At 37.5% G+C, this 16,717-nt stretch overlaps 1 protein-coding gene across 3 annotated transcripts; it reads left to right on the forward strand.

Moving 5' to 3' along the window:
- Nucleotides 1–1,301: 1,301 nt before the first annotated feature.
- On the forward strand, nucleotides 1,302–16,424 carry LOC117397201 (zinc finger and BTB domain-containing protein 44-like). Of its 3 annotated transcripts, none has more exons than XM_034912794.2 (6): nucleotides 1,302–1,641; nucleotides 7,467–8,528; nucleotides 9,452–9,536; nucleotides 10,293–10,444; nucleotides 11,839–12,139; nucleotides 13,093–16,424. In XM_034912794.2, the coding sequence occupies exons 2-6, from the start codon at nucleotides 7,508–7,510 to the stop codon at nucleotides 13,388–13,390; spliced, it is 1,857 nt and encodes a 618-aa protein (XP_034768685.1). In that variant the 5' UTR covers nucleotides 1,302–1,641; nucleotides 7,467–7,507; the 3' UTR covers nucleotides 13,391–16,424. The 3 variants fall into 3 exon arrangements, with proteins under 3 accessions (XP_034768685.1, XP_034768686.1, XP_034768687.1); XM_034912795.2 differs by having other exon boundaries at nucleotides 1,302–1,636; XM_034912796.2 differs by having other exon boundaries at nucleotides 11,839–11,922; nucleotides 13,093–13,235.
- Nucleotides 16,425–16,717: the final 293 nt, after the last annotated feature.

Here is a 16,717-nt window from a genome sequence, read left to right on the forward strand (position 1 = left end):
TGTAGCAGATCTGTTTTTTGTGTGTTTTTGTAACAGTCTAATGCCTCATTGGTACTCCCTGGTACCTTTAAGAACAGGAAATTCTGTTCTGTGTATCGTATTAACTACTTGCAAGTAGTGGCAGCAGTGTGGAGTAGTGGTTAGGGCTCTGGACTCTTAACCAGAGGGTTGTGGGTTCAATCCCTGGTGGGTGACACTGCTGCTGTACCCTTGAGCAAGGTACTTTACCTAGATTGCTCCAGTAAAAACCCAACTGTATAAATGGGCAATTGTATGTAAAAATAATGTGATATCTTGTAACAATTGTAAGTCGCCCTGGATAAGGGCGTCTGCTAAGAAATAAATAATAATAATAATAATAATAAAGTAATACTTACCTTGTAAGAACAGTACTTTCTGGTTTAGGTACTGTACCAATGTTAACTTTAAGTGCAGTGTTTTCTGCTATGTATCTTCAAGTGACACATGTGCAGTGTAGTGTAGTGTATTGCAGTGTAGTGTATTGCAGTGTAGTGTATTCAGATCTATAGCAGACCTTATAAAGCATTCATAATAAGGTGCTTTATAAACATGTATAACATGTGTGTTCATAGTTTATATACTATGTATTCATCATCTATAAAGGGTTAATAAAGTGTTTCTTACTGAACCTTGTTATAAACCAATCTGGGTATACAGTACCAATTAAAGGCCTACAATGAAAGACACGTCTTAAAGAGCAGGTTTCATCTTCTTAGATTGTTTATTTATCTTTAATGATGTTTCTAATCATTCTGAATGTTTCTTATTGCACCTTGGGAACAGGAAAAACAAATAGAAATGCAATTTGAAGCTACTTACTTTTTTTTTGTACAACAAAATTCAATATTGGAACTTGTTGGCATTCTAAAATGTACTGCGGGCAGTCCCAAGCACGACCAAAACCTCCAAAATATTTATACTACAAATTATAACTGTCTTTGTACAATAGGTATACATATTACGCATGAAAACAAACTCAGCCATGGAAAATGTTTCATAGTCTTCAGAACTGATGAAAAAAAAAGTATGTTTTTTTGAAAAGCACTGATTTTGTGAGTTAGGTGGTGTTATGCGAATTAAGAAGGCGACTAAATCTTTGGGTCTTGTGGATGATAGTTGCATTATCTGCAGAATTTGAACTCAAAAGGCAAAGCTTTATCATTATTTAAATATATTTTATCACGTATTTTGTTTAATTGCATCTAGTTACACGTAGCTGAGTTTTGTAGTGTTACAGCAGGGGCCTTTTTCTACAGTATAGGCTACGCGGTGCATTCTGGGGGAAAATAAAGTGCAAAAATATCTGCAGAGGGAACAAAGAGAGAAAACAGGAAGGAGCGTAAAGGGCTACTACAAACTTTCAAACATTTCCAATAAACCGGGAAAAAAAATTACCAACCACACGTACATGTTTATAAACAAGAAGCCAGAAAACTAAATAATATGCCGGACGCCAAATTCGGCTTAGAAATGGGTGTTTAATAAGCAAAGGAAAGCAGCCCGCCGTCTGTGTCCCACAAGCCCGGTGCTGGTGTGTTTATCACGGCCAGACACCCTTCTGCAATACCGAGGCTTCCAGCGGTACAGCAGGCCGGATCGTTTTTCTTTCTTTTGCGTAAGGTACAGTAACTATTACAACTGTTTGGATCATAATGTGAGTTTTATTTTATTTTGTTATTGTAGCGGTATGAAGCGTATGGCTAAACAGTTGCACGTAGGTAAACAGAGAAAACAACGCGTGACGCAATTTTGATCAACTTTGGTTTGCAGTTTTTATAGTTAAACGTACTGCCCGCATTTAACTAGAATTGAACATTTGTGTTAAGTAGACCTTACAATGTGAACCTACCCGTTGTGATTCAGCCAATTTGAATATTTATGATGTTTACTATGCGACTCCCTGCCATTACTATGAATGCTTTTCAGTCACATCGTCACCAAGCATGGACCTGTAGCGTATAAACAATTGCGCGGTGTCACACTGTCATGTGTCTTTTGCGTTGTTCAGGAACACTATAAAACAACACTTTCGTGCAAGACACGGATGTTTAAATAATATTAGCGGAGTTAAGCGAGTCAGTAACCGATCAGCTGTGGAGGGGAACGATTATAACCTCCCCTCCAAACAAACGGGGGTGAGACTGGGAGCTGCCAATGTAATGACGTGCTGCAGAGTAACGCGTGAATACCCTGCTGTTGATTCGATACTCTGCTGCATTGATTGTACTTATTTGATACTACTTTATTTGAGCTTGACGATTTAGATAACTGCAGCGTTGTTATCAAGACAGTTAATATTGCTTGAGTGAATGGTGTGGATGGTATGGTTGGTTTTGTGGCACAGCTGATTTTTTCTTTTTGGTCATTGCCCTATTATTATTATTATTATTATTATTATTATTATTATTATTAGTCATTTTTATGGTACAGTGTGGAATTTAAGCCATCGAGATATATATGGAGTGTGGGTGTTTTTATGATTTGACTCAACAGGTATTTGTCCCTCAGCCTTTTAGTGAAATTTTTCCAGCAAACACCAGCTCATCAGAACCATCTCATTTTCTCTCTGAGAACTACTAGATTATGTAAATGTCATTTGACATTCTCATCCTTTCTTCGCTTGTACCATTGTATATTGTGTAGCCTTGTTTCAGCTTTTCTCTGCTAATATTGTTCTTGAACAGCAAATTAACCCCATTCTAATGAATTACAAGGAGCATGCAAGATATGCTAATTTAATGCAGGAACCATGCAACTTGGCATTATGAAGGATTTCACGAATTTCTTGCACAACATTTGCATAATCCTTTTAGTTCAGAGTCTTGCAAAATCTTTGTGTGGTCCTTGCATCCATTGCATAATTTTTTTTGTGGAAGGTATGAATGAAATAGTTTCATATTATTAATGAATAATTCTTGTCTTTCGTTCCCTAGTGTTATCCTTGCATTTTTTTTATTGCTGTGGGAATAGATTCCTTAATTCACGAGGGAAATGGGGAGAATGTAAAGTGTTCTGTTTCACAGAAAGAAAGCAAAACTGAATGTACTGTAGTACCATCATATGATTGCCTATAAAGAAGTTTGGTAGAAGATGAAAAATATATACATTACCAGGAATGAGTCCTGGGGGTCCCACAGCATCTGCTGATGCATGCTTCATGTGGAACAAAACTGACTGTCTGACAAACAGGATACTTGCCAGTCTGACTCAAAAAAAATGTACTGAGGCTATGTAATGTTAGAATACGCACTTAGACAGCTGCTGCTGTAGATTGAGAACTCTGTCAGCAGGGAAGAGCATGTTTAGGAGTCGATTGTTTTTAAGTGAGAGAAATACCTGGAAATCAGAGTTGCATTTTAAAATGTAATATTTTATGTTATTTAAATGTTTTTTTTTTTTTCTTTGTTCATTCAGTTTTTGTCACATCTACTATTAGATTATCACTGGCAATCAGACCATTTTTATCTCGGTACCCGTGGATGGTTGGTTGCACAAGAAGCGAGTTGCTGCAGAGAGCACTGAGGTCTGGTATAGATAGCTCAGAACCCACTTTTTTTTCCTTAGGCGTACGCTTACCGCAAACAGACAGGCTGCGGCTCAGCTGCTGTAGATTTGTCTTTTTTTCTCGTAGACTGTAAGGGGGAAACAAATGCTTAAAATGCTTTTTTGCTTTATAATTGCGGACAAATTTGATATCATCCTAAAAATATATATAAAAAAAACTTTGGTCCATTTGGGCCATCTTGCTCATTTGGTTGTTTATTGATCGAAGCAAGAACCTCATCAAGCCATTTTTTGAAGTATCCATGTGAATCAGCTTCAACAGCAGTGCTTCATTTTTTCATTTCTTGCTCACGTTTTTAGAGCACTTCTAAGATACCCCTGTATGTAAAACATCTGGCCTACTTATAAAAAAAGTCGTTCTATGTTATTTTGTTATATATAAGAATTAGAGATTCCTTGTAATTGGGGTAAATGTAATTTGAAGAAGCTGTCTGAAAGATATCTCTTTTTATATGTAAGAAATAAAGAAAATGGTATGTTTTACACTAAGTGTTGTGCTTTATTACCAGTTTTATTTGAATGTTATAGTCGGTGGCAACAACCTTTGAATACACTGGAACTGGAAAGATTTAAACAGCAAGCATTCCACCATGCTGTCGCATTATTAACTGTGTATTAGCCTCTTATGCACTTTGTATTTGCAAAAAAAGGAATTTGGCAGCCTTTTAACATGTAATGGACATAAGATCCAAAGTATTGTGATAGTATCAAATATCATGATACTGTGCATGGTATGATATCGATGCACCCTAAATGAGGTATCGCAGAACACTATTCAAGACCAGTTGTAAGAGGTCAGTAAAATGTTTTTAGCGTTAGGGTATATTAAAATAAATTACTGTTAATTGTGGAAGATTGTGGTGCAATACATGTAACACATGTAGACCTACTCTAGTATGCAAATCCCAAAGGTGCAGCAAACTGAATTAGTCTTTGTGCACAATTTTGCATGCAACACATTGCATTGTCCAGGAAATTGTCAATAAGTTATATCTAGCATGCATTTTGTAAAGTTTATTCAGTATTTAAATAAAGTTTATTTATTTATCCTACAATAAAGGCCTTCTACCAGTACTAGAAACCATATACAGTGGTGTCTTCAATGTCCCACAATCTAGAATTTCCTTTTGGTAACTTACAACCCATGTGACAACTTTAAACATGTTTCCAGTGAGTTCCGGGCTGGGAGGATGCTGTAGTTATTCAAATCAATGTTGGCTACCTCATTTATTGCTGATTCGATGTTTGTAGACAGACGGGGGGGGAGTGGAAATTCATCTGTTTTAACAAAACGTTTACAGGCTGAAATATAACGTCGTGATGGGGCGACTGTAAATACTGCAATACAAGATGTGTGTGCTTTTTGTTTATTTGGAGTAGAGACAAGAACACCCTGTGCAGAACACACTCCATCATGTAAAAAGACTCTGGTATTCAGTAGGGCAGCTTTACTGATACATCAATTATCTAAAAGTTGAAGATGGGTACTTTCAGCAGCCTGCCAACCAGGGCTGGCACACTTTCTTTACACAGATGTTCTGTAAACCTTGTAGAATGGTAAATGTGACAAGTACAAATATGATTTATTATGAACACACTCTCCCTTGCCACCTAGCAGTCATCCCTTTCACCTGGTTTCACTGGCGTACTTTAGAATATTACCACACTTGAGATTTGTAACCTGTAACAGTGGGTTGATTGTTTTCAGCTTTAAGTCGACTTGGTCAGCACTTAAAAATGACACTTTGAGTGACAGCGACCATGCAAAACAGGAGATGGTTCTCTGCGTTAGTGTGTGTTTTAAAGTTAGCAAACCTGTCAGCCTTCTGGCTGTCTTTCTGTGTAAACACAAAAATTACAAAGCATAGTGCTTTCATGTAAGATTTTACAGTGCTGTGCAGTTCTGTCAGCAGAACAAGTTTTAATGCCTTATAGACAGTAAGCATACTTAATTACTGAAGACCATGGATCTTTACAGCCAAGAAATTAACCCATTGCAAGCGGTATGTTAAAATGGGCATTTTACTTTTGGGTGTTTTTTAAGGTGGGTGGGCCAGTGTTATTGTATTATTATTATATTATTATTGTTTGTTTATTTAGCAGACACCTTTATCCAAGGCAACTTACAAAGACTAGGGTGTGTGAACTATGCATCAGCTGCAGAGTCACTTACAATTACGTCTCACCCGAAAGACGGAGCACAAGGAGGTTAAGTGACTTGCTCAGGGTCACACAATGAGCCAGTGGCTGAGGTGGGATTGAACCGGGGACCTCCTGGTTACAAGCCCTTTTCTTTAACCACTGGACCACATTCTGTGTGACTATGTTGGTCTGCAAAGGCCCTGTGGTATTTGTTTTCCTCTATGCTTTGTTTTGCAGAGTTAATCTATTTTAATGTAATTACATTTTGTTCTCTGATCAATAAAATATGGTTTCAAGGGATACGTATTTGTGATACAGCATTGAAATAAAGCCCAAGTTGTGGGCTTTTCTGTGGATAATTATCCCCACTTGAAAATAATGAATATATTATCACTAATGGTATTATTCAGGATCCTAGTTGAGTGGCCATTGCTAGATGTCTCTTAATGAGTAATAGGACTGTGGAATATATTTGCCTTTGTAAACAAAAGTGTAATGCAAATAATTAGATAATTACCTTGTAACGCATAACTTTCCCAAGAACATTTTCTTCCATGTAATTCTGTCTTTAAAAGTTTTAGGTCATAGTTTTAATTTTTATTTCAGTTACCAAGTTAAATTAGGCACAGTATCATTTTATTCTTTAACCAGACTGCCTTAACAAGCAATGCAGTGGCTTGTCTGCTTTGTGTTTCGACATAAGATCCAGCCAAAGGAAGGCAGACTTGAAATGAATCCTGAGCTGAAAAGGCTTTTGAGTTGTAAATGTCAGGCATGATGCCAGCCTCAGTCGTCCAGCTGTTCCTTTCGTTACTGCATTGCACAGCTTTCTGTAGGTAATCAGTGTGTCGCATTGCTATTAATCTGCAATTTTACAAGGTGCTGTTCATTAAACCACATTAGCACACCTGTATAGAGCACCGTTATCATCAGAACACAACTGTGCTATGGCATGGTATGGTGTGTGTGTGTGTGTCTATCTCAATATTGCGGTATTGCATTTCTCTTAATTAGTGTCCTGGAGCAGTAAAAATCACTCTTGGGAATTGTTTGAAATCGTAGGACCTCTCATGTCATGTAGCTTACTTGGAGATGAAGAGCAACATAGCCACTGTAACCATAACAGAACTGACTTCATTTCATGACTGAGTCTTTAAAACAACCACTTCCTTTCTTTACAATTTCATACCTGAAGTATTGAATACATTTTTGGTTTGTGTAAATGAAAAACTGTTTTAGTCAAATATTTAGGACCTACAGTATGTTTTGCATGCTACATTCTCTCTGTTTACGTAAGTGCCACACAAGATCATCTCTGTGTCAACTACTATTTTGCCTATTCAAAGACTGTCAATTCATAAATATTTCTGTGTGTGTGTGTGTGTGTGTGTGTATATATATATATATAATTTTACTTTGTCTTTTACATGATTAGAGTATTCACTTTCGATTCCTGGAGTACAAAATAGTAGACTAATTGAGCTAAGATGCATTACTCATAACCAATCGTATGAAATCATTTGATTTATGTTCTTGAAAAAACAAAACTAAAAATGAAACCAAATGCCACAAGGTAATGCTGATGGATTTGTTTAGTCAGCCCCCCCGCCCCATAAAGCTTGTGAATGTTGTTTTTATTAACTTACAATAAATAAAGAAACTCTTCAGATTTTAAATTAATTTCAAATTTGGATTATTTATATATATGTTTTTTTTTTCTTTTTTTTTTTTTTTTGCAGGCTAGCTGCTCCTTTTGGACTGCTGCTGGAAGTCTAGAGAGATGGGTGTCAAAACATTTACCCATAGTTCTCCCACCCACAGCCAGGAGATGCTGGGCAAGCTGAACATGCTGCGGAATGAGGGGCATTTCTGTGACGTCACCATCCGTGTCCAAGACAAAGTCTTCATGGCACACAAGGTCGTCCTGGCGTCCTGCAGTGAATTCTTCCGCACCAAACTCGTGGGCAAACTACAAGAGGAGGATAAATGCGTCCTGGACTTGAATCATGTGACAGTGAGTGGCTTCACGCCACTACTGGAGTACGCCTACACGTCTACCCTCACTTTAAACACAGAGAACATCATTGATGTTCTGGCAGCTGCCAGCTACATGCAGATGTTTACTGTAGCCAGTACCTGTTCAGAGTTCATGAAATCAAGTATCCTTTGGAACAGTGCGAACAACACACAGCAGGAGAAGCCACAGGAGTCTGCCCCGGAGAACTCCACAAACTGCACCTTCACTCCCCAGGATGGCAGCGTGTCCCCAGTCTCCTCTGAGTGCAGCGTTATAGAGAGAACCATACCCGTATGCCGGGAGTCTCGCAGAAAACGCAAAAGCTACATCATGATGTCGCCCGAGAGCCCCCTTAAATGCAGTATGCAAAACACTTCCCCTCAGATTCAAAACGCTACAACCTCCTTCACAGAGACGCAGTCCCATCCTATGGACTCATCGTTGGCTTTTCCTTGGACTTTCCCCTTTGGGATTGATAGGAGGTTCCAGTCAGAGAAACCCAAGCAGGCTGAGAGCCCCAGGAGCTTGGAACAGGCTGGTCCATCAGATGTGACCAGAAGGCTGGATGACTATCTGAGCTGTGAGGGCACAAAAGCCATTTCCCCACTGGTGGCCGAGGAGGACGTCCATGTGAAGGTTGAGAGACTAAGTGATGAAGAAGTGCCCGAGGAAGTCTCTCAGCCAGTCAGTGCTTCACAGAGTTCGCTGAGCGATCAGCAGACTGTGCCAGGAAGTGAGCAAGTCCATGAAGATCTTTTAATTAGCCCACAGTCTTCCTCGATTGGTATGTATTTAGGCATTTAGATTCATGTTCCCTCTGCAGTTTGTGCATTTGATGTGAGTTCCTACATTCACCTGTACAGTACATAATCTCGGACTATGAAATATTAAAATCTCTAACATAACTGCTGTAAGTTAAACCAGGGACTACAGCTTTAATGCGGATGGCCAACTGACTATATACAATTTTTTGTTGGATTTGGCCAAAACCCTGAAGTGCTGTACTTGACAAAATAACTAATGTAAATGACAGTTAACACTAATATGTGTCACTCGGTTCTGTTCTGATCATCTTTATTTTCTGTAAATGTACTGCATTTATTCTGTTTTAAACCAGTTATGGATGGCGGTCTGTGAAGGGGTGTTGTCAGAAAATATAAACCGCCTGGGATGCAAAAGTAGTACTGCCAAACCTGTATCAAGAGACCACTCAAAGGACAGTCTAATAGGGCTTAGAACTTATGAATTTTCTATCTCTGACATGCTTTCCTGTAATTTATGTATGTCTTAAATACACTGTAAAAGCCAGAAGATGTAATATGAACAAAAGGAGGTATGTAATTTAATAACATTCATTTAGATAATTTTACAAAACATTACTTTGTGAAAGTAATGAATGCTTGCCTGTCTCAGGTCACACAAAATGTTTAAAAAATTTAGGACTTGCCATTTAAAACCGTATTTTTCTTATAACAATAGCCCTGTGTAAAGGTGCTTAAATACAGGTTTGAGTCCATTGCTGGGTAAGAGAATTGTGGTTGCTGGTCACATTAGACAGGTTGTCATATCATATGGCAAAACAGAACATATACTTTGCTTATATTCACTAAGAATGGTACATGCAGTCAAGTGGCACTACTGAAGTTCCTGTTGGATTTGTAAAGACCAGCACATTGTGTAAAGCACTTTCTTCGTCCTGTGGCACAGGTTCAGTCGATGAAGGAGTCTCAGAGGGGTTACCGTCACTTCAGAGTACTTCAAATGCTGGAGGCCATGGAGATGATGATGAAAGGTAAGTGCATCTGAATTCCAGAACCTTCAATAGTGAAGGCGTCGTAGGTCATATTTCGGGTGAATGTGGTAAGCGGTGAAGATATCCAGGTACAATAAAGAGAGTTGGATGGCATAAAACTATCCCACACCATTTGCTTGTCTTGAACCTTCGAATTAATGTCTTATATATGTGTGCCCTTATAAAAAAAAATTAAAAAAACACACAAAACGAAGAACAGTAGTTATATTAGAGGCAACCTGAGGTTTACAGTCGCTGCTGTGCTAGGGTTATAAAGTAGGCTTTGCATACACTCAAGGGGCCATGTGAGCTTGGCTCACTGCTGGTGTTTCTGCTTGTCAGAAGTAGGACATTTTGGAATCTTTTAAGCTAGAAGTTTTTATGGCTGTCTGTAGCCATTCTTTGTAAATTTAAGTGCTGCTAAGCAACCTTTTGAATATATTTATATATTTTTACTTGTAAATTGAACTGTAAACAGACGAAATTTGAAACTTTAGAAATCAGTAAAAAAAAAAAAAAAAATGTTGTGACACTGTAGCTTCATCGTGTTGTGAAGTACCTGGAGGTGATAGGATACCAAACCTGGTAGGCTTGCAAGACCATTTATTCAGAGTGTTGTGCCCTGAGCAATTTGTGTATATGTGGGTTTTCTTTGATATGTATTAGTTTTATTCTAGCATTTCAGACTTATGAAGAAAGGAGGAACACCTATAAAGTAAAATGTTAACATTGTATTGAATTGCTTTGATTTGACAGGCTCGAAAGTGTACAGTATCCCTATCACCTGTATATAACCCCATCTACGAGACCTAGCACAAATGGCCCTGACAGACCTTTTCAGTGCCCTACGTGTGGAGTCAGGTTTACACGCATCCAGAACTTGAAACAACACATGCTTATCCACTCTGGTATGTATATTGTGGGGTTAAATATAAACCTCTTAAATGTGCCACAGCATATCTGGTTGTTAAAGCAGTGATTTGGTGCAGCAGATATAGATGAATCAGCAGAATCTAATGCTGTGTTTCTGCTTCCCAGATAGCTGTGCTGGTAACCATTCTTAATGAGCAGCGTGTAGGTTATTCTGTCTCTGCTAGTAATGCATTCTCATTGCGGGGTGATTGATCACACAGGGCTCAAAGGGGGCTCAGTGTCCCAGTCTACCAACGCAACACATCCTATTATTCTTGTATGCACAAGTTTGCACTTCAAGGCATGACAGCCTTGGAGAAGGAACTGATGCCTTTTAATTGCTGGCTGAATGTGAATGTTGCCCAACAAGTAGAGACTTCAGCATGCACCTGAAAACATAAATATAACCCTAGGCAGTAGCTGTACAGTGTGCTGTACTGAGCAAACTAGAAAAACAAACTGGTGGAGCATGTGAGCAAGAACTACACAAAGCCATAGCTGAATGTCTGATTATGTCAAATGCCAAGGCAGAATTCATGAACAAAGTCATCTTGTGTGCTGTATTGAGGCCCTTCTTATTTGGAGGGGTGCCATAGGTGAAGTGCTCAACCTGAGTCTAAAAACAATGGCAGCTGTTTTCTCTCGGGTATTAGCTTTTGGAGAGCCATTGCTGACTAATATGAGTTCTGATAACTCTGTAGCTGTAATCGCTGCCCTCCCAGCTACAGCAGCTGTGCGTCAGAGTATAGGGGTGTTGACAAGAAAAAAAAAAAGAATTAATAAACGGTATTGTAATAATCCTTTGTATCTTTGGAACTGTTAGCTAATGCACTATTCCATTGTTACTGCATGTTAGATCACAGTTCAAAATAAAATATGTAGTCAATTTGTTCCGACATCTGTTTAGAAATTAGTTCTGGTGAAACTATTTACAGCTTCTCAAGACCACCAAAGGTAATTGGCTCTAATTCGTCCATTTCATCTTCTGTAGGGTATATAAGGGCAGAGAGCAAAGTAAGGGTAAAATGTAGATCAGCTGCAGTCAAAGATGTTCTGCTGAGACCATGGTTCAGATGCATTGGCTGAATGGGGTAAACGCAGCTGTTGTTTTGTCTGACTGATGAAAAACCTTTAAAAACAAAAGCCAGAAAGATGATCATTGAAGTCAGTAAAATGGTACAGCCTGACATTTCAGTACTGTTTCATTAATAATTAAAAATATGTTATTCTATGTTAACAACTGCAAAAAGACTTTCAAAATGTTCAGGCAATATCCGTTTATCGTACTTGTATTAAAAGGGCTTTTTGTTATACCCAAGAAGTTATATAGGCATTCCCTATGTAAGTTCCCTATCCGTCATTTCACTTTTTTTTTGTCCTTAATTTTTAGGCATTAAACCTTTCCAGTGTGATCGCTGTGGGAAAAAGTTCACTCGGGCATACTCCTTAAAGATGCATCGCCTGAAGCACGAAGGTAAACGCTGTTTCCGGTGCCAGATATGTAGCGCCACTTTCACTTCCTTCGGTGAATATAAGCACCACATGCGGGTGTCCCGGCACATTATCCGCAAGCCGAGGATTTACGAGTGCAAAACGTGCGGCGCCATGTTCACCAACTCTGGAAATTTAATCGTACATCTGAGGAGTCTGAACCATGAAGCGTCAGAGCTAGCAAACTACTTCCAGAGCAGGTGAGGCACACAGCAAACCCCTTCCATATCCACCCCCCAATTGCACATACATGTTTTTGTTAAAAGGGAATCCGAGTCCCTTTTCTAGGGGATACTAAGACTTTGCAAGCATGTCTGTTTAGATTAGCTAAATTTTTTTAAATGTTTTGGTTGGCTTCCGTTGGTTTTACTAACTTCTAAAAATAAAACCAAAAAAATAAACGTCAAGGTTTGCTCTTCTGGTTCTCACCCCTGCTCTTCGATATTAAGAAATGTGTAAAAATGATGAACATGCCTTGGTATTGTAGATTGTATCAAAGTAAGAATATTGTTATTCATTTATTCTTAAATGAAAGTATACCTTATTTCATTAATGTGCAATATGTAGCATGGCCCTGCAGTGCTGCCTAACAATCCATAGAGCTTGTATGCAGTTTATGAAGTGATAGAATTGACAAGTGTACGTGTGCAGCGTTCTGATGTGGACATCATTAAGAATTGTGGACACCTGAGCCCTGAAGAAGTAACTAGTTATTTCCCAGAACATTAAATAACCATAATTCAATGTACTTTATGTTTGCCAAATGCAGAGTGAGTGTTGTAGGAAAACAAGCAAAACCTGCCACAAATGATGTTTTTTTTTTTTTTCTTAAGTACATGAATTTATATGCAAATGTATATGAAAATTATGAAAAGCAGTTCAGCCAATACATTATCAGTGGATGCGGGTCTAAACATATTTTGAACTTGCCTTGTTTTAGGGAGACCAACCTCTGGTTGTACTACAAATGTAACCTTTTATTCTTTGCCTTTCTTCATATCAGTGAGCAAGGCGATTTATTTAAAAGGGTTCCAGATGTTTTCTGACCTCCAAAAAATACTGCATTAACCAATGATCTACTCAATAAGGTATTCTGAGCTAAAACACCTGTGTATGTGGAGATGTTTCACTGCTGTGTGTCCTTCTCTTCTAGTGATTTCCTAGTCCCAGATTACCTGAATCAGGTACAGGAGGAGGCGTTGGGGCAGTATGAGTTAGGAGACCACCATTTCGAAAGCAACCCTTCTATCCAAATGCCAGTCATATCCCAGGTGTCGTCCACACAGAACTGTGAAAGCACTTTCCCCCTGGCGAGCCTGGGTGGACTGGGAGATAAGGAGGAGGAGGAGGAGGAGGATGAGGAGGAGGAGCTACCTGAAGAGCCAAAGGCTATTGAGGAAACAGAAAAGGACCCTCAAAAGAAAGAGCTGGCTTCTATTACAATCGAATAGTCCCCTCCCTGCAATTGGAAAGTGCCTGAATTTGTTCTCTTTTGACTCTGACGGCATCATGCAAATGGGAAAAAAAATAAATATATATATATATATATATATATATATATATATATATATATATTTAAGGAAATAAAAATTGCTTTTTGAGCCTACTTCAACAAACAACATAATGATCCTGCATCCCTTTTTTTCATATTAAAAAAAGGTGTCATTTTTGTATAAGGTTTCTTGTGCTGTTGGATAAAAATACTTTTTAGGTGTTATTTTCTTTATTGCTTTTGTTTTGAATAGTTTGAATGCTGGGCTGGACGCTTTAATGTTTGTGGATGTGTGTGTGTGTGTGCGTGTTTCCTTCAGAATCTCAACCATGTTATGGTATTTTAAGTTTATCAAAGAAAAATATAAAATATTGATAAAACAGTTTTAGTGCCAGAAGCTGGGTGTTGGTTAAATTGACTGATCATTATTTTTGCAGGCACCTGGACTTCAATATTATGTGTTCTAATGTACTAATCCTCTTAAAAAAAAAGAAATGTATTTGTTGTGTAGTATTTCTATTTGTTTCTACTTTTAATATCCTAAGAGAAAATAATTTGTCATGCACAGAATATCAAGCACTTTCTGGATCCACAGCATTCAATATAACTTAGAGACATCTGTGAACTGAAAAGATGTCTGGAATGGATTTAGTAGAATTGCATGCAATAGCTGTACTGCAGGATACAATGTGACTTAGATGTGGGATACTGTGAGCCCTGCTATGTTAGCAGTTGCTTTATTTTACAGTTATTCATTTCAGTTTTGCACCGGGAATTTGTACTTCAGTAAATTCTGAAGAACACCAGCCAAAACACTAAATACAAATGTAAAATCAATGGATAATCAGGCTTACCCATTGATATGTATGTATGTATGTATGTATGCGTGTGTGTGTGTCTATATATATAATTTTTTTTTTTTTTTTTAGTAATAGGGGCAATGTGTTAATTTGTATGTGGTCTCTTGGTCAATGGACGTGCATTCAGTAGTCTTGGTAGTCATTAGCAATACATTCTTTAAATAAGCAGGATACACACCTAACCACCCCAGCTCTTACAGTTACACTGTATTTGTCTCTCTATTAGCTATGGCATTTTTAAATTGCAATGCCAACGTATTTAATTTAGTGTCTTCCTCACACACAACCAAGACTTTTCTATTATTATTATTATAATTAATATGAATTTTATTTGGACAGTACTTATTTAATACATGTCATTGGTAGCCACTTACCTAACATTTCCCTAGTCCAGTGGGGGAATTGTAACCTTGATCCCAGTCTGGGAAGTTTCCACCTGCCTGACAAGTTGTTGACGTGCAATGAGTTGTACCAGCCCTAGATTACTTCCCACCCTAACCCTGCAGGAACAGTATTCAAACCCAGTCTCACAGCTCACCCTGCACCCCACACGGCAGTGCTAGATGAGCCGCTGGGGACCCCTAGTGTTCTTATCTCTTAAGGCATATTAATAACAAACAGATGTTTACAGGGCTGAGTTCAGAGCAGGTATCTTGTCATTGGTGCAGTGGTAAGGTGTGCTAGAGTCTCCTACACATGTTAATGTAAGGTCATTAAGTTTTGTGTGTTCTTACAGTATTGTGTCATTCATGCCTCATGCTTTTTGTTCTGTAGACCTCAGCCAGTGGCACGCTGTAATCCAATTGCAAACACTCCTTTCTCCAGCTTTAATTTTTCACGGGGGTCTCACATTTTAAAAAGTGGCTGTTTTAACGCACAAATTGGAGCTTGTGATGATCAGTCCACATAGAGCCTTTTAAACTGTCTGACTAAATTAAAAGCTATGAAATGGATTTCATTTGATGTAACTGAGTGGAGAAATGTATTACATTTTTCTTGCCAATAAAAAAAAAAAAAAAAAATACTAAAAATTGCTTTGCAGATACAATATGGTATGGGAATGTTTTTCCATTAATAAATGATATCAGATCTGTATGTGCAATACACACTTTTTTAAAATAATAAAAAAATAACGAATAGTGTTTCACTTTTGGTTTAATCAGTTGTAAAGTGATTGCACGTGAACTAGCAGTACATAGCAGACGATTGATGCAAACACCGGGCTGATAATCATATCAATATAAAAGAATGTTAAAGTTTCAAAGAGTGTCACCCAGAAATGGCTTAAACACCTTTACATTTCTGTAGTCTAAGAGCATGTGCCTGCTTCACCTATTGAACTGAATAATGTTCCCTTTTAGGTTAGAAGAAACAACTTATCAAGCCAGATTGTATTATTATTGTTGCATCTTACTTTATCTGCCGGTACCTGATATCATTGGGCATGTTTTTTGTTTGTTTAAAAAAAATGTCGCTTCTGATACATCTGTGTGCAAAGTAACAAATATGATATATTATATGCTTTTTATATATGATATATTATACTCTGGTTAGTAGTATTCATCAGAAAGCTTAGCTCTTTGTCACTATATATTTTTGTGATTTTCTTTTTTTTTGTATTTTAATTAATGTTCGATTTAAATATGTCATTTTAAAAGTTATAATCAATGTGAATACCAGAAAACGGTCAAACAACTCTGAGCCTTATAGTGTTCGCTTTGTGACTATGTTTGTAATGTATATATTCTGTATAGTTTCATTAAGCTAAAACATAGTTTGATTTGATGAACAAAACATTGTATCGTGTGACTTTTGATATTTTATCTATAGTTTATTTAAACGGTTTTACACAACTGGTGATATTTTCCACAATTTCGAAAAATAAACTTGTGTGGTTTCCTGACAAAGAAGCATTTCAATTTAGTGCAGGAAAAACAAATAGTTTTTTTTCTGGTTTTCTAGAGATTCACAAAATTTGAAATCTATATATTTTTGTTTCATTTTACTAACCATTTCATTGGAAGAATCCTTAACTTGCGTAGTCAACCAGTGTGTTCTGAATTTGTGAGTATATTGTATGGGAAAGTTTTGTACAAACAAGTTACAATTGTAAATAATAAAAAAAAGTATATACAAATCCTAATTGGTCGCTTTGATTTTTATAAAACAATAAAACATTGCAAATTCCCAATCAAAGTAGTTCTAGAATCTTGGACAGGGTTAAAGCTGTCGAAATCTTCATAATGTGCACACATACAGGTGCAAGTCTCCACATGCTTTTGTTTGCATAGATTGTACAGCATTGTAATGTTGCAAACTATATAGAATGAACCTCAAGCCATGATAAAGTCTGCCTTCCGTCTAGAACTTGACTAATATGATTTATTGGTTATTACACTAATATTAACTCTGAATTACAGTTCAGC

Source organism: Acipenser ruthenus, chromosome 40, assembly GCF_902713425.1.
Source record: "Acipenser ruthenus chromosome 40, fAciRut3.2 maternal haplotype, whole genome shotgun sequence".
NCBI lineage: Eukaryota > Metazoa > Chordata > Actinopteri > Acipenseriformes > Acipenseridae > Acipenser > Acipenser ruthenus.